The sequence below is a fragment of the Musca domestica genome, unplaced genomic scaffold (genome assembly GCF_030504385.1).
Source record: "Musca domestica strain aabys unplaced genomic scaffold, Musca_domestica.polishedcontigs.V.1.1 95, whole genome shotgun sequence".
NCBI lineage: Eukaryota > Metazoa > Arthropoda > Insecta > Diptera > Muscidae > Musca > Musca domestica.
The window spans coordinates 1,630,222-1,649,281 of record NW_026712445.1 but is presented as its reverse complement, the minus strand read 5'-3'; the positions used below and the strand labels follow the sequence as shown (position 1 = coordinate 1,649,281).

Sequence of the window (19,060 nt, the reverse complement as noted above, 5' to 3'; positions counted from 1 at the left end):
AAGGCACCTCTAAATATACGATATTTTGATGATTTTAGGGACATTATAGAATTTCGTATTAAAAGATATTTAAGTAGTACTACAACCTATGACGAAAAATTACTTGTGCAGGTCCACGTCCTCGTGTAGGCCCTATATAACTGTACCTCCTAATATTCGATATTTTTATGGTATTAGAGTCATTATAGACTGGATTTTTTTTTTCAAATTTCATATTTAAATTTCGTGCGTATGCAGGTCCACCTCTTCGTATAGCCACCATAGTCCTAATGGGTACTACAGCCAATGGTCAAAAATTGCGTATGTAGGTGCTCGTCTTCGTATTGCATGCGTATAACGGTTTTCATTTAAACGGTACTTTTCGACGCATTTTATTTTTTACTTTTTTAAGTTCCATGTTGGAGGGTATTAAAAATTCGGCCAAACCGAACTTAAGTGCTTTTTTAGTTATTTACCTCTAAAGTTTCTTATAATTGCACAATCCAATAGCCAGTCCTGGTTGTGGGCATTCCAAGTAAATTTGATATTATCGGTTTTAGATCAAAACCTCAAAAAAGTTCGGGTTCCTCAGTCAAATTTGTAAAGCTTTTATATAGCCTAGATCACATAAGAGGTACCCCAACATTTTGATATATTTTTCATAATATTTAATATAGAGCGGTGAAAAATTATGGAGAGTCTGGGATTATTTAAAAAAATCATAGGTTTAATTATACCCTCAGCCATATGGCTACAGAGGGTATATATCATTTGATACGGCCAAAACGTGCCTATTCGAAATAACGGTTTTAGACCCTAGGTCTCTTTGGACCAAATCCGTTTCAGAACATTTGGAGTCGATCTAGCGATGTCCGTCCGTCCGTCCGTCCGTCTGTCTGTCTGTCTGGCTGGCTCGAAATTTTCAAAAAATTTAGTTTTTGCACAGAATGAGAAACCGTAATCCGATTTTGCTCCAACTTTGCAAATCTTAATATTTGAGTCAGTGCTAGGTCAAGTGTGAAAATGGACAATATCGGTCCACTCCATCAAGTACCTCCCCCACAAATGGTCAAAATTTTAAATAATTACATCTCTTATAAAATGTGAGGTAAGAGTCCGATTGTCTTCAAATTTCACACATGCCAATATTTATGTTAACCCAAGGTCTGATGTTAAGATGGAATATATCGGTCCATTCCTTCTGGTACCTCCCCCTCAAATGGTCGAAATTTGAAAAAAATATATATTTTTTGCACAGAAAGAGAAACGATAATCCGATTTTGCTCAAACTTTGCAAATCTTAATATTTGCGTCAGTACTAGGTTAAGTGTGAAAATGGACAAGATCGGTCCACTCCTTCTGGTACCTCCCCCACAAAGGGTCAATATTTTCAATAATTAAAACTCTCATACAATTGATGTAATAGTCCGATTGTCTTCAAATTTCACACATCCCAATATTTTATGTAACCCAAGGTCTGGTGTTAAGATGGAATATATCGGTCCACTCCTTCTGCTACCTCCCACACAAATGATCGAGATTTTCAAAAAATATATATTTTCTGCACAGAAAGAGAATCGATAATCCGATTTTGTTCCAACTTTGCAAATCCTGATATTTACGTCAGTTCTAGATCAGGTGCAAAAATGGATAATATCGGTCCACTCCATCAAGTACCTCCCCCACAAAAGGTCGATCCCACGGCAGCGGGTTCTACGATACCGGATTGACCCGAAACAACAAGATTCCAGTTTCGGCCAGCGGCTGCCAACCCAGTATGTACATGTTTGTGTTTGTTTATTTTTCTGCATTGGGGCAGCATATCCCGGAATGCTTGCTCCGGATTTTATTGGTCCGTGCCGGGATTGAGGAAAACCCCGGACCTTGGTTCTGCTCGGTTTGTCAGAACGTCATCCACCACAGATCTGTCTCGGTGCGATGTAATGGATGCAGAGAGTGGGTGCACTTCAAGAACTGTTCCGGATTAAGGCGTTTGCGAGACTACAGCGAAAGGGATTATGTTGCGACTTGCTGCAGTAACGTAGTCCCCAGCGAGTCCTCTTCTTCGTCGTCCTCGTCAGAGACGTTGTCGGAGTATGGCACTCCACCGCAGTCTCCAGAACAGCAACCAACACCGCAGCACCTAACGCCACATGTTGCTGTTCCAACTCCGGATTGTGCATCATTCTTGCAATTCAATTGCAACGGACTTCGAGGAAAAATAGATGAGATAGTGGAATTTATGAGTCGGAGGAATATTAAGATCGCAGCGGTGCAGGAAACCAAGCTGAATGAAAATTGCAGCCTACAACGTTGTTATGGTTACAACGTACTAAGGAAGGATCGCACCAGAAGTGGAGGTGGGGGATTAGCGTTCCTGTTACACCATTCTGTTCAGTACAGACCTATCTCGCTTGAGCTAGTCTCTAGTGACCCATACATGGAATGTATGGGGGTAGCAGTCAAGTGTGGAACTGCCGAGGTAGAGGTGCTTAATGTGTATATCCCGCCGATTAATAGCTGTGAACCACGTTATTTGCCTGATATTAGCCCATTATTGGTAGGCAATAACCGCCTGGTACTAGGGGATTTTAATGCCCACCATGAGTTGTGGCATTCCGTCCTAGGTAATGACCAGAGGGGATCAGCGCTGGCAGAGCAGATTGACTGCTCCACATTCTGCACGGTTAACGAGGATGCCCCCACCCGAATAAGAGGAGAGTGTCACAGTTCGCCAGACTTAACCATAGTGTCACCCGGTCTGATAAATGACGTGACTTGGCAACCCGTCATTTCTCTTGGCTCAGACCATCTCCCGATAATCGTCTCCATAAGCAGGTCGCCCGATTTCATAACCTCTGAACGCCGCACTTTCCTTAACCATGGGAAAGCTCACTGGCCAGAGTTCAGAGAATTCACCAACCGCCGCTTCAGAGAACTGCCCAACCCATCTGATGTTCGGGTAGCAGAAAGGATTTTCCGAAACATCATCAGAGCTGCAGCCGCTCGCTATATACCTGCTGGTCGAATACCCGAGATAAGACCAAACTTCCCAGCAGAGGCAGCGGGATTAGCAAACGAGCGTGATGATCTCCGTCGTACCAACCCTACTGATCCTAGAATCAGTGATTTGACAGTGGAAGTCAACCGGTTGGTACAGGAGCATAAGAGGAAAAAGTGGCTAGACCATCTGAAGTGCTGCAACATTGGAACCGATATGAGTAAGCTGTGGGTAACGGTTAAGTCGCTCTCGATCCCTGGAAAAAAGGATGATAGGACCTCAGTCACTTTTAACGACGTAACGGTGACTGATCCGAAGAGGTGCGCGGAATATTTTAACCGACAATTTGTCGAGCACCCCGAGAGTGATAGGGCGAAGCGAAGAGTACTACGTCGTATCAGATCTCTTCCCGCCGAGGAGGAACCACCACAGTTTACGATGGGTGATGTTGCAAATGTCATCCGTAACGCTAAGTCATCCAAAGCGTTGGGCCCGGACGGAATCTCAATGGTAATGTTGAAGCAGCTGGATACGCCGGGAGTCGAGTACTTAACGAAAGTTCTCAATTTGTCGCTAGCCACCCACATAGTGCCCGAAACCTGGAAAATGGGCCGGGTGGTCCCGCTACTGAAGCCAGGCAAGGATGCCAGTAAAGGCGAATCGTACAGGCCGATTTCGCTCTTGTCGCCAGTAGCAAAGACTCTTGAGGCTTTACTCCTCCCCAGCATTAGAGGAAGCTATGCAGTTGCCAACCACCAGCACGGATTCCGTCCACAACATAGTACCACAACAGCATTACACGCCATTTCCACACATATTAGTAGAGGACTAAACCAGAACAGGCCGTGTGACAGAACAGTGTTGGTAGCCCTTGACCTATCAAAGGCATTTGATACGGTCAATCATGCCACACTGTTTGAGGACGTACAGAGAACTACCCTCCGGCCAAGTTTGAAACGTTGGATAATCAACTATATGTGTGGACGCCAGTCGTACGTGGAATTCCGGAACAAGAAGTCCAAAGCCCGTAGAGTGAAACAGGGAGTTCCCCAAGGTGGGGTGATATCTCCGGAACTGTTTAACCTCTACCTTTCCGGAATTCCTCGCCCTCCAGACGGCATTGAGATCGTAACGTATGCGGATGATTGTACGATCATGGCGTCGGGTCCAGTGGTCGATGACATATGCGAAAGGTTGAACCCCTATCTCGCGGAGCTTGCCGCATACTTCCACGCGAGGAATATGAAAATATCCGCCACGAAATCAACGGCCACACTCTTTACCACATGGTCTGCGGAGATGAGAACACAGCTGAATGTTCAGGTCGAGGGGAATTTAATACCGACCACGAACTACCCCAAGATTCTTGGGGTAACGTTCGACAGCATGTTCAAGTCGTCCGCGCAAGCCACAGCTATCTGCGACAAGATGAAAAGTAGGAACAAGGTCCTCAAGGCGCTAGCCGGCAGCTCTTGGGGTGCGGACAAAGAAACCTTGTTGACCTCTTATAACGCGATAGGTCGGTCTGTGGTCAACTATGCGGCTCCAGTGTGGTCTGCGAATACTAGTGCTACGCAGTGGAAGAATATCCAGACCTGCCAGAACGCTGCCCTGAGAACTGCGACAGGGTGCCTCCTCATGACACCAGTGGACCATCTACATGAGGAGGCGAAAGTCCTTCCCTTACGTCAGCATAATCATATGCTTTCGTTGCAGTACCTGCTTGGGTGTTACCGTGAGAGCCATCCCAACCATCATATGGTGGATAACTCTCCCCCACCCAGGCGTGTCAGGAAGGACATACATGATCTAGAGAGGGAGGTCCAGCGCTACAAGAGAGAGCCTCTAGATCAAGAAGCCTATCAGGCAGGTCTGAGTGGCATTCACACCGATGCAGTCGCGGATGCTATTAGCAGTTATAAAGTGAATGCCGTCCTCGGAGTCCACCCCCCATCCATTGCAGCCGAAGAACGTCAGCTGCCTAGACAAACCAGGGTAGTTTTGGCGCAATTACGTTCAGGATGGTGTAGTCGCCTCAATTCGTATTGGGCACGAATTGATGAAGATGTGCGTGACGCCTGCCCGGCGTGTGATACAGGCCCGCACAATACGCTACACCTTTTTAATTGCTCAGCCAAACCTACCCAACTCACTCCAGAGGATCTCTGGCTACAGCCCGTTAAAGTAGCCGAATTTCTAAACCTGGAGCTGGAACCAGATTAGCAGAACACAAACACACACATGTACTACTGCTACAACAACAACAACAAAAGGTCGAAATTTTGAATATCCATCAAGCTCTTAAAACACTAAATTAACAACCGATTACATTCAGAATTAGCACGTCTCAATATTTTTATAAACGCAAGATCTTTTATAAAGATGGTAGAAATCGGACCATTCGTTCTGGTACATCCCACACAAAGGATGACAGTTTTGAATAATCAAAACGAGGAAAGAATCCGAAATAAACATCCGGTTCTCTTCATATTACACACGTCCCATTATTTCTACTAACTCAAGATCTGGTATGAAGATGGGATATATCGGTCCACTCCTTCTGGTACCTCCCCCACAAAGGATAAACATTTTGAGTATTCACGAAGCTCATAAAACGCAAAATTAACATCCGATTCTATTCAGACTTGGAGCTTCTCAATATTTTCATCAACACAAGATCTGCCAACTTATAATTGTCATAACTTGCGAAACAAGTCGGTGATTCTTAACAATTTGCTATATCTAAATATTTCTCTAAACCAGTATTCTGATATGAATATGTCGGAATTTATGATTGTCGGAATTTATGATATCGCATAAAATTCGATACGAATGTTCAATTTCCTTCAAATTTTGCACAATATATTTTATCTGTATTAGATGAAGTATGAAAATGGAATACTTCGGCCCGCTATATTTGTTACCTGACGCATATTTCCGAAAATATGCACCTATCTCATATAAAGTACAAGAAGTAGCCGATATAGTCCAAATCTGTCACGTTCATAACTCAAGGCTGGGGGTATACATCTGTCGGCAAAACCGACTGATACTATTTTACTTGTTTTTTTTTTACTTTTTAGTCATATTTTGGTATTATGAAAATTATGGTATTTTGAATTATCTTTATGTCGAAATGCTACTATCGAAAAATGTTCGATATACGTTCACGCTTATTTTTTTTCGAGGAGTTTGGCCATACTTTCCAATCCTGTCGCCTTAAAATTTGTGTTTTGGTGAAATGGTTAGCTTTGTTCGACTTTGTTCTTTCCTTATTAATTTAATTTGATTGACGAACCATCTAATGTTTCTGTTTATATTTTTTGACAAGCAAATAACCTAACCATACTCACTTGATTTTCAGAAGACTCCGAATCCTTGAAGCCATTTCGGAACATGCGTTTATGAGCCTGCTTAAACTCATTCATGAGAGCACTGTGTTGGTCATCAGTGGCAATGTGAGAATTATGGCTCTTCGGGGAAGATTTTTGCTCCCCAGCGACGCTGGTGGAATTGTTGTTCAAGCCATCACTGCGCTGTGAGGGCTGACAATTCGGTTGGCGTTTCTAAATTCAAAATAAAAAACTATTATTTGAACAGAAAAAATTAACTGAAAAATTCTTACCGCTCTTCGTTTCTTTAATTCCTCGGTAATGGCATTTGATAGACTGCAGTTGTCGTTAAGAGTGTTTGATCCCGAAGGTAATGTTGTTTCACGTTCGTTGTCTCCACTGGGTTTTGAGGAGGAGGGGGAGGAGGAGCAGGAATTGGGTAAATCATTTATGGCCACATAATTTGCCAGGGTGGCATATCTTTGCATGGTCGAGGCCAGGCCACCCAATTTAATGTTGGAATCCTTAAATGTGGGTGTTTGATGGCTGTTCAGTGTGCTGTGCATACTTTTAGGCGCATTAGAATTATGTATGGCAATTGGTGGTGGAACTGGTGGTATGGTACTCTTGCTATCCCCAGCTGATTGATTGTTCTTTGTCAGTGTGGCAACATTGTAATCATTGTCATTGCTGGACACACTTTCACTGTAGCCACTTGTCAAGGAACTGTGACACATGGGATCCGCCTTGATCCCATGTGATGTTGTTTGATTGGTGGCCACATAGGTGTTGTTCATGGATGTACCACTCTCGGAGAGCTTGATAATTGTTTTATTTATCTCCTTATGAGATTTCGAGGAATTTTTCATGGTACCATCCGGGGCATTGGAATCAATGACCATGGATTTCATGCAACGTTCTGCATTCGATTTGGATCTTGATCGGGGTTCATTTTCGTATAGACCCTGATTCCAAATGTTGGGTTTTGCCATCGTCGAGCTATGGTTTGGTGATGGTGGTGTCACATTTGTTTCTTCTCTTACCGAAGTCAAACGTTTCGATTTGACATCACCCCAACAGGGACTTTGATCACCGGTCACAGAGCTGGCAGAACTGTTGTAACCACTTGACTCCCCAGGGAAAAGATCACATCCGGCACCCTTGTGTACGGTCATATCTAATTTATTGGAGCTTTTCATAACGGCCACCGCCTCACTGAACAGGACATCGGAGAAATCAATGCTGTTGACAGTTAAAATTTGATCTCCGGGTCGTAGTCCTGCCTCTCTTGCCACACTTTTCTCCTTGGTGAATTGTACGAAAATCCCAGGTTTCCATTCGGGTCCCTTGCATATACCCAAGCCAAGTTTGGTACGTGGCGCCACATTGAGGACAATATTTACGACTCGTTCATTGCGATTGCGCAGCATGGAATGATCTGTACTGGCACTCGATTGGAAAGAGCATTCGGATGGGGTACTACTAATGCTGGGAATTTTCACCACATTCCAGGAGAGATTATCGGAATCCGTTCTGCAGAGATATAAAATAAAAATGTTTATAAGAAAAGGTAATAATTTGAAACGTATCAATCAGTATTGCCGACAGATCTATACCCTCAGACGATGTTCGATTATTTAAATATATTTTGACATCTGTTATAACAGTTCTTTTTTTTTTTTTTTTTTTGAATTAGTGAAACCTATGTGCGGAGGTACCACAAAAAATGGTCCAACCTCTACAATATTTATATAAAATATGAGATGAACCAAGTTTGAATGGAATCGGATGTTAATTCTGCGTTTTATGAGCTTCTTGAATATTCAAAATTTTGACCCTTTGTGGGGGAGGTACCACAAGCAGTGTACCGAAATATCCCATTTTCACAGCAGATTTTGTACTACTAGAAATAATCAGATTTGTGAAATATAAGGAGAACCGGAAGCTTATTTCGGATTTTAGGATCGTTTTGGTTATTCAAAACTTTTACCCTTTGTGGGGTCAGATTTGTGAAATATAAGGAGAACCGGAAGCTTATTTCGGATTTTAGGATCGTTTTGGTTATTCAAAACTTTGACCCTTTGTGGGGAAGGTTCCAGAAGAAATGATCGGATCTCTACCATCTTTATAACAGATCTAGTGTTGATGGAAATATTGAGATGTACCAAGTCAGAATGGAATCGGATGTTAATTTCGCGTTTTATGAGCTTCATAGATATTCAAAATTTTGACCCTCTGCGGGGTAGGTACCAGAAGGAGTGGGCCCATATATTCCATCTTCACACCAGACCTTCTGTTAATTGAAATAATGAAATGTGTGAAATATGAAGAGAACCTGATGCTTATTTCGGATTTTATGATCGTTTTGGTTATTCAAAACATCGACCCTTTGTGGGGGAAGTACCAAAAGGAATTGTTCGATCTCCACTATTTTCATAACAGATTATGTGCTGATTGGAAAATTGAAATATACCAAGTCTTAATGGAATCGGATGTTATTTTCGCGTTTTATGAGCTTCATGGATATTCAAAATTTTTGACCCTTTGTGGGGGAGGTACCAGAAGGAGTGGACGGATATGGTTCCTTTTCGCACCTGACCTAGCATTAACAAAAATATTGAGTTATGCAAATTTGGAGCAAAATCGGATCATCCTTTCTCTTTCTGTGCAGTAAATATTTTTTTGAGGGGGAGGTACCACAAAAAGTGGACCGATATTGCCCATCTCCGAGCTCGATCTAAGTTTGATAATTATATTACGATGTACCAAGTTTGAATCAAATAGGATGCTCTCTTCGAGAGTTATCTTGAGCACCAGCCAGCCAGACAGACGGACGGGCATCGTTAGATCGACTCCAAATGTCCTAAAACGGATGATGTAGCCATATGGCTGAGGGCATAAAAACGGGAAATTATATTTTCCCACAGAAAACCAGTCGGGTAAAGACTGAATAGAAGTTTTTCCTTGGAAATTCATATTGAGCCAGGCTGGAATAAACCTTCCCATATGGAAAACTCCATTCATCCCGCCTGATTTCATGTTTCCCATATGGGAAATTCTATTTATTTATTTATAAAATTTTCCATTTGGGAATCTCTATTCATTCCGCTTAAAAAATTCCCTTATGGGAAACTCTACTCTTACAGCCTGAAATCAAGGTTCCCTCCACATTCATCCCGGCTAGATTCGAGTTTCCCCAGGTAAAATTCTATTCAGAAAAACTCAATTCATTCATTCAATTCTCAAAATACTTACTCTTTCGATGGCAACATGCCCACACTGCGCACTTTCAGTACCAAACGATCTTGACTAGTAACAAGTTGGCAGAATTCCTTGTGAATGGCATCATCGATTCGAAATCCATTGATACGCAATATTTGATCGCCAATCTGAAATAAGAAAAGTCAATTATTTTTTATTTTTGACATATTTATTTATTACAGTTTTTTTTTTTTATCGGACTTCTTTGATCAGATTTTTTAAAATGAAAATAAAAATCAATTTCAGTTTTTTTTTTCATTTTCGAACCAAATCTAATTGAAGATGAAAATAACCCGGTGACACACATTCAGACTAGAATAAAACATCAATGAATCACTAATTTCAAAAAAACTGACCCACATTTCAGCACTAAAAAAAATAAAAGAAAATTGTAAACAAAACCCAACATGAATGTTAAAATAAAATTCGAGAGGTGTCCGAATCGAACAATGTTGTCTGCTAATTAAAATTCATGTGTGGCCGCCACAGATATGCGTCAGTCGGAGTTGAAGCGTCACAGTAATATGCCAAGAATGTGGGGGACTAGCGGGCGGTGTTATGACGCTACGTGAATGACTCTCCCATAAAAGGTCATGATGAGGGTTCTCTTGAAGAAGTAGCAGACCAAAAGAAATCTATCATATTATGCCAAAGTGCTAAAGTGAAAACTTAACATTTTTGACTGGTGGCAAGTTGAGCCAAACAAACACATACTCAAAACTCTTCAAACATGTCACCTCATTACCAATTCGAATTTTTATGTGGGTTCAAGAGGGAAAACAATAATTTTGGAAATGGAACACATTTAAGCCAACACGTAAATAGAACACTCAAGTACAACAAAAACACTTTCACTGTTCGATTTGAAGATTTACTGGTGGGAGGATTGAATGTTTTAATATCAAACATTGGGTTCGCTATTGAATTTTTACCAAATAATAACACTGTGCAACATAAAAAAATAATTGCAGGAAAAATCTAGCAAATTATGAGAGCAGAGTTAAAAAAAGTTAAACATTATCAGTCGGTTCTGTCGTCAGATGTATACCTACAGCTTATGTTGTATATTTAAATATATGTAGGGATGGATCCGAAGGAGTCGGCCAATATTGTCCATTTCGGATCAGACCTTAGCCTGATATAAATATTACAACGTGCCATATTTTGACTATATCGACTAGTTCCTTTAATTTATATGAGATATATCTTCAAAATTTATACCTTCTTCCATATTCACTCCGGATCTCTGGTTGAGAGAAATATTTAGATATACCAAGATTGAAAAGAATCCCCGACTTTTTTATACCCTACACCACAAGGTGGTCAGGATATTATGTATTTGTTCATTTGTTTGTAATAGGCAAAAGGAAACGAGATAGACCCATAGTTCCTTTTGATTATCTGCATAGAATCACATTCTGGGTCAATTTATGCATGTCCGTCCGTCTGTCCGTCCGTCTGTCCATGTATTTTTGTAAACAAAGTACAGTTCACATTTATTGCGCGATCCAGATGAAATTTTGGACAAATCAGTTGCTCGGCCCAAGGACGAACCCTATTTAAATTGGAGATAATCGGTCAAAATTTAGATATAGCGCCCATAATATCTTCGTCCGATTTGCTTTTTATTGTGCACCAAACGTGTAATATCAACCCGAATAGTATGGAATTTTGCACATACCAAACCAAATTAGGCCTAAAAATAAGTATGCCAAATTTGATCGAAATCGGTTCAGATATAGCTATAGCTCCCATATTTATTGTTCATCCGATTTGGGGAAATATATTAAATGCAGCTCAGAAACACCTTTGCTAAATTTTATCGAGATCGGCATATTTAGTACTTTGAACGTGTATGATGGAATTCTCCCATAAAAAACTTTTAATAGTTATGCGGAGCTTTAATAAATTAGCATGGTGTTGTTGGGTATCATAAAGTCGGCCCCGCCCGTCTTTAAGACTTTCTTTCCTGGTTTGTTATGAGAAATTGATTATGAGAGTATTGAAAACAGTGACCACTTTGTGGGAGAGGTGGGAAGGGTGGTCCGATACATATACATTTCACACCAGATCTTGCGTTAGTAGAAATATTGGGATTTGTAAAATTCGAGGAAAATTTAATGCATATTTCCCATTCTATGAGCGTTTTGGCTATTTAAAATTGTAACCCCTTTGTGGGGGAGGTACCAGAAGGAGTGGGCCTCCCCCGTCTTCGCTTCAGATTATACGTCGATGGAAATATTGAGATCTGTCATGTTTAAAAATATTCGGATGACCATTTCCCTCTTTATGAGCTTTCTAGTTCTTGAAAATGTTGAACCCTTTTGTGAGGGAGGTACCAGAAGGAGGCGACCGATATATCCCGTCTTTACACCAGATCTGGTGTTATAAAAAATATTGCGACATGTGCAATTTGAAGAGAATTTGCTTTTTAAAAGAGATATAATTATTTCAAATTTTGACCCGTTGTGGGGGAGGTACCAGAACGAGTGGACCGATATATTCCATATTCACACTTGATTATTTGTTGACATAAATATTGGGATGTACCAAGTTTGAAAACAATCGGATGCTCATTTCGCAGTCTATGAGCTTTATGGCTTTTCAAAATTTTGACCCGATGAGAGGGAGGTACCAGAAGAAGTGATCCAATATATATCGCACCTTCACACCAGATATTTTTGTTAATTAATATATTAGGATGCGTGAGATTTGAAGGCAATCGGACTCTTATTTCATAATTTATGAGATTTATAATTATTCCAAATTTTTGAGGGGAGGTACCAGAAGGAACGATCGGACATACTCCATTTTCACACCAGGTTGTGTGTTAATAAAAATATTAGAATATTTAAAATTTGATTTTTTTTTTTTGGAATATTTTGCATTTTATGAAAGATATAATTATTGAAAATTGTGGACCCTTTGTGGGGGATGTACTTGATGGAGTAGGCCGATATCTCCTATGTTCACTTCTGATATTGTATTGGTAGATATATTAGATTGGGCCGAGTTTTCGCCGAGTAATCGGTTGTTCATTTCACGTTTTATGAACATCCAAGTTAATCAAAATTTTAACCTCTTTGTGGGGAGGTACCAGAAGGAATGTACCGAAAGATTCCATCTTCACACCAGGTCTTTTTTTATTAGAATTATTGGGATGTATGACATTTGAAGAGAATCGAATGCTTACTTCGTATCTTAAAAGATTAACAATTATCCAAAGTTTTGACCCCTTGAGGGGGAGGTACTTGATGGAGTGGGCCTATATTTTCTATTTTCGCACCTGACCTAACACTGACAACATTGTTCGGATTTGCAATGTTTACACAAAATCAGATGACTCCTATGAGGTAAATTATTTTCCTTTATTTATTGACATTTTGTGAGGGAGATACCAGAAGGAGTGGTCCCTCTCCGAACTCGATCTAAGTTTGATAATAATGTTACGATGTACCAAGTCTGGTCAAAATCGAATACTCCCTTCGAGAGTTATCGTGCGCATCAGCCAGACAAACGGACGGCCGGACACCCCTAGATCGACTAGATCGGATTTGGTCCAAAAAGAGACCTATTGTATAAAAACGTTATTTAGATAAGGCACGTTTTTGGCCGTATCAAATAATATATATCCTCCGTATATGGCTACAGCGAAAAATTCTGAGTCAACTTAGCGATATCCGTCTGTGCTATCTTTAGAACAAAATACGATAGACGGCTAACATTTTGCACACATGTGTATTTTGCCAGTAGCAAGGTTACGTTCGTAAATGAGCCATGTCGGTCCACGTTTTCGTATTTCCCGTATTTAACCCAATATTCGGCATTTTAACGATTTTACAGAAATTATCGACCGAAAATGTTTCTATAGTACTTCGAATCGTGATGGGTATGCAGATCCAAGTTTTCGTAGAGCCCCCATATAACGATACCTCCTGATATTCGCAATTTTTATGATTTAAGCGAAATTATTTACTAGGATTGTTTCAAATTTCGGATTTTGAGATCTTAATGGGTTCTACAACCTATAACAAAAAATCGCCCACGCTTCGTATAGCCCACATATAACGATACCTCCTGATATTCGGAATTTCGATGATTTTACCGACATTATTTACAAGAATTGTTTCAAATTTCGGATTTGAAGATCTTAATGGGTTCTACAACCTATGACAAAAAATGACATATGCAGGTCCACGTGTTCGTATAGCCCACATATATGGGTACCTCCCAATATTCGAAATCTTGATGATTTGAGCGAAATTTTTTTCCTTTCTCAAGGATCCACGGAACATCCTTTCGAGGACTATTCAAGCCTGAAACGTGGATTTTTAAAAATGACTTTTCTTGAGGATCTATGGAATATACTTTCGATGATTTTTATAAGCTAATTTTTCAAGGACCAGCAGACCATTTTCGATAGACTTTCTAAGCCTGCAACGACAATATTTAAATTTCGGATATGAAGTTCAAATTTCGTATATGAAGTTTAGAATCGGTACTAAAGCCTACGATAAAAAATCATTATGCAGGTCCACGTCTTCGTATAACCCACATTTAACGGTTTTATTTAAGCTTTATTTTTCGGCGGATTTTTTAGTTTTTTGAAAATTTTAAAGTGTCTTCCAAAGGAGGAAGGTTATTAAAATTTGTTAATTTTTTATTTGTTTCATTTCCTTTGTCCTTGAAAAAAAATCCTAATGGTCCTTGAAAAAATCTGCATGGAAAATATCATTTTTCACTTACCCTTAATCCCTTCTGTTCAGCTTCGCTGTTGCGATCCACGTTGGACACAAAAAATCCCGTGTTATATTCTTTGCCACCTCTTACCGAGAAACCATAAGAAGGCGTGGCACCGGGCGTTACCAACACACGTCGTGTGTGTGGACGAAAGAGGCGCACCAAACGTATCCGCGTTGAGGTTGGTATAGCACACCACGAGGAGGCCGCAGTTGTGCTGCCCGTCATCATGTCACTGGAAGAACTGGTTGTAGAGCCCTGGAAGCTGCTACAATCGGTGAGTATAGATGTAGCCATAGCTGGGCAACTGGTCTGGACTTTTCACTGGTCACAAGAATTGAAAAAACTGAAAAGGAAAGGAAATAGGTAATTGTTATTGGAAGATGAATTAATTATGTATTTCTTGGTCGAATAATGGTCGAATTAGCTCTAGCCACCCCGATTTACACTTTTAGTCAAGGATCTCCCCTTCCACGTGGAAAAACCAGTCATTACAAAATTCGTGATTTAATTATTTGCTGTTGCAAATGCTATTAAGCTACCGTTTCCCATTATAACCTCCCACCTAATTAGCTGCACATTCCATTACCGTTTTTTTTTGTCTCACATCAAACACACAGCCACATAATTGCTTTGCAAAAAAATGACTCTCCTATACATCATAGCTTAGACATTAAACAGATGATGATTACATCCGATATAGCCCACAAAAAATACCCCCAAAAAAAAAGGTGGAACAAAACCAAACCAAATAAATGCCAGGAAGAAACGAAAAACCGACAACAACAACAAAATCATGGCCAACCCATTACAGGCGCTATCGATTTCATCATAGCCAAAGCCAGAGCAAACAAAGCAACAGCAACCCACATACCAAAAACATCCACCCAAACACCACACGACGAGTGTTATTCAATTACCTGGCAGTAGGAGGCGGCGGAGACCTCCAACACCATTACGAGGAACATTGGCTGTGGCAGATTGGCGATAGTGGAACGTTACCCTAATCCTGCTTACTTTGCATTTGAACTAAGACTTTCTTCCTGGCTGACTCCACATCTCCGATGCAAAAAAAGGAGGAAAAACAAACATAACATTTGGATGGCTCTCTTATCGCACCAGTGTCTTGGCTTGATGACAAATCGTGACCTTTCCATTAAAGCAACAATAACAAATAACGAAAACAGCGGTGATACAACAGCCTGCAATGACTTTATCCACAACAGCAGCAACAACAACAACAAACATTTTGGTGTCATCCATGGAGGCCAAGTAAAAGTGAAAATAACAAGCCAACAACAGTTATAGCAGTTCAGCCGTTAACTTTCTCCTTTAACCAGCCGGGCAGCAATCCAGTCAGTCAGTCACTCGGTGGCTACCATCATCATCAGCCGCTCAGGAACATCTTCAGATTCCCATTTGACAGAGCCAAAGGCAGCATCAGCAGTAAATTCAATGAGCCTCTGTGCTGTGGCCACACATTAGCGAAATAAATTAAGGCAAGTAAATAATATTGACTAAATAATGATTACCCCGGAAAAAATAGGAGGGTGGTATGCAAAGGAAGGTCATTTGCGAAAACACATAATGAATGGTGCAATTAACGATGTACCTTAAAAAAGTCATTATATGCACAGCTATATGGATGCAGATGGTATATGCCAAAAAACGTGTCCCTCTTTGGACCAAATCCGTTTCAGGACATTTAGAGTCGATCTGTCTGTCTGGTTGGTGCTCACGATAACTCACGAAGGGAGCATCCGATTTGATTTAAACTTGGTACATCATAATATTATTGTCAAACTTAGATCGAGTTCGGAGATGGACAATATTCACTCCTTCTGGTACCTTCCTCACAAAAAATAATACGAATAATAAGAGCGAATAAGAATAATAAGATCGAATCATCCAATTTTGCTTAAATTTTGCAAAGCCCAATATTTTTATTGTGCTGTGTCAAGTGCGAAAATGGACAATATTGACCCACAAAGGGTCAAAATTTTTAATAATTATATATTTTTTAGTTTGATGCTTATTTCATCGATTCTCACACATATCAATATTTCTATTAACACAAGACCAGGCGTGAAGATGGAATGTATCGATCCACCCCTTCTGGTACCTCTCCCACAAAAGGGTCAACATTTTGATAATAAATAATTGAAGTTAAAAAGTTCCAGTCGACAGATGTATATCCTCAGCCAATGTTAGATTATTTAAATATAATTTGTCTTCTGATATGACTATCCAAATTGTTGACCCTCTATATAGTAGGCTCCTTCGTACCAGATATTCCATTTTTATGCCTCATCAAATACAGAAAATTAAAAGAAAATCGAACATTTACAGCATGAGATTAAAAAAAAAAAAACTGCAACAAAGTCGAACGCCATAATTTTTATACCCTCCACCATAGTATGGAGGGTATATTAAGATTGTCATTCCGTTTGTAACACCTCGAAATATATATTTTAGACCCCACTAAGTATATATATTCTTGATCAGCATAAAATTCTCTGTCGATTTATCAATGTCCGTCCGTCTATCCGTCTGTGGAAATCACTCTAGCTTCCGAACGAAATGAAGTAGGTTGATACAATTTAACTCAAATGTGTATTATGTCTGCCGGACCTTTGGTATTGAAAATGGACCATATAGGTCCACTTCTTCGTATAGCCCCCATATAACAGCACCCCCCGATATTCGGTATTCTGATGATTTTAGTGACATTATTTCGCATTTGAAGTTCGTAATGGATACTACAGCCTATGACAAAAAATTGTCTGTGCAGGTCCACGTTTTACAACTCCCGTGGTTCCTCCCTTTATTCGGAATTTTAATGATTTTAGTTATAAACAGATTTTTTTTTCAAGTTTCGCATTTGAATATTGTAACAAAAGTTGCCTATGCAGGTCCACGTCGTCGTACAGACCCTAATATACGGCTACATTCGGTATTTTTAAGATTTTAACAGAATTTTTAACAGATTTTATTTTTTTTTTTTTTGAAAAATGCCAAATTTGTAACAAAAGGTGGAGGGTATTCAAAGTTCGCCCCGGCTGAATTTACAGCTTTTTCACTTGTTTCTTTTTTTTTTAATTTTATTGAATGGAAGCAAAAGGTGTAGAAAATAGCATCAAATTTTAAAATAAGTTTAGATATGTTCGAATTGGTCACCTTTGGCACGAATTATGGCCTTCAAACGGCCAATGAAACCGTCACACGCTGCCCGCATATTGCTATACGGTATTTTGGCCCATTCCTGGCGGAGCGCTTGCTTGAGCTGATCGACACTTTGGCATGTTTTAGTGCCTACCTTGCTTTCCAAAATACTCCAGACACCATTGTACGCTGGAAATGAAGCAATGAACCTCATTTTGTAACCATTCTTGGGTGGCGCGTGCTGAGTGCGATGGTGCTGAGTCCTGTTGGAATGTTCAAGGTCTGAGGCCAAAATGTTTGCGTGTCCAAGGCTTTAATACACCCTCCAGCATATTTTCGCGATAATATTCGGCATTTATTTTGATACCACGGCCGATTAATACAAGCGGAGAGCGACCATCGGCTGTTATGGCGGCCCACACCATCACCATGGCCCGCGCTTGAGTTCTGGTGCCCCACCGAATGTGCACATTTTCAGCTGACGTCTTTGGCAAGCAATGACGATCATTTTGTTTGTTTACAAACTGCTAGACAACGAACGTTTTCTCATCGGAGCGGAGAAAACCAAATTTGGCAGTTCACCACTTTCGGCCAAGCGAAGCAACTCTTTAGATCTTTTGAGTCTATTTTCTTTCTGTTGCGGTGTAAGTTCTTGCACTTTTTGGAACAGCAATTGCTTTACCCCGAGCTAATTTTTCAATATTTGCCGAATGGAATATTACGATATGTTCAGCTTACGAGCCATTTTTCGGCCACTGCGACGCGGGTTTCGATCAAGTCGCTTCTTTACTTTTCGAACCATTTCTGCTGATGTTGCTGTTTTCTTCCGTCCACTTTATTGACGTCGGGCTACGCTACCTCGATACGTTATGACGGTAACGAGCGATGGTACGAGACACAAAGAATTTATTCATATTTAAATGCTGGAGTAACCTACAGATAGCCACTTGTGGTTTTCCAACCAAATATAAAGAAATCACACTATCACGCATGAATTCCAACACGAATAATTTTTTTTCTGGAAAATTCTCACCAAAATGCTTTTGTACGCTTGTAAACAATATAATGAGCTGTCACTGGAATAATTTTGACAGCAGTCTGAAATTGGTTGCAGTATTTCCCCTCATCCTGTATTTGGAAGCTTTAGCTATATCTGAACCAATGTTCACTAAATTTAATGTACTTGTTTCCAGACTGAATTCGGTCGGATGTGCCAAAATTCAGGTCATTTGGACTAATATTGGCTATTTAGTGCACAAATAATCCGGAATCTAAATTTGAACCGCTCCTCACCAATTTCAATAGGGTTCGTCCTTGGGCCAAACACATATTGTTTGGAAACTTTCATCTCAATCGGATAATAAATGGGACCTGTATTTTATTCACAAGAATACATGGACAGACGGATGACATCCATAAATCGACCCACAAAGTGATTCTATGAATACCCTCAAAAAGTAACTATGGATCTAGCTCGCTTGCTTCTCCGTTTTACAAACAAATGCACAAAGACATTATACCCTTACCAACATGTGGTGTAGGGTATAAAAACTTAAGAGTAGGGCTTTTTCAATCCGTTAAGAAA

The 19,060-nt window shown here is 40.2% G+C and overlaps 1 protein-coding gene across 1 annotated transcript in view; it reads right to left on the bottom strand.

Annotated features, from left to right (window-relative positions):
* Positions 1-19,060, bottom strand: part of LOC101888934 (myb-like protein I) — an 83,199-nt gene that overhangs the window by 14,227 nt on the left and 49,912 nt on the right. Inside the window, exons 3-6 of the mRNA XM_011292375.3 lie at positions 14,320-14,659; positions 9,568-9,701; positions 6,606-7,845; positions 6,334-6,546 (exon numbers count right to left, since the gene is read on the bottom strand). Coding sequence (XP_011290677.2) covers positions 6,334-6,546; positions 6,606-7,845; positions 9,568-9,701; positions 14,320-14,610 — 1,878 coding nt within the window. The 5' untranslated portion in view covers positions 14,611-14,659. The remainder of the gene's footprint in view (positions 1-6,333; positions 6,547-6,605; positions 7,846-9,567; positions 9,702-14,319; positions 14,660-19,060) is intronic.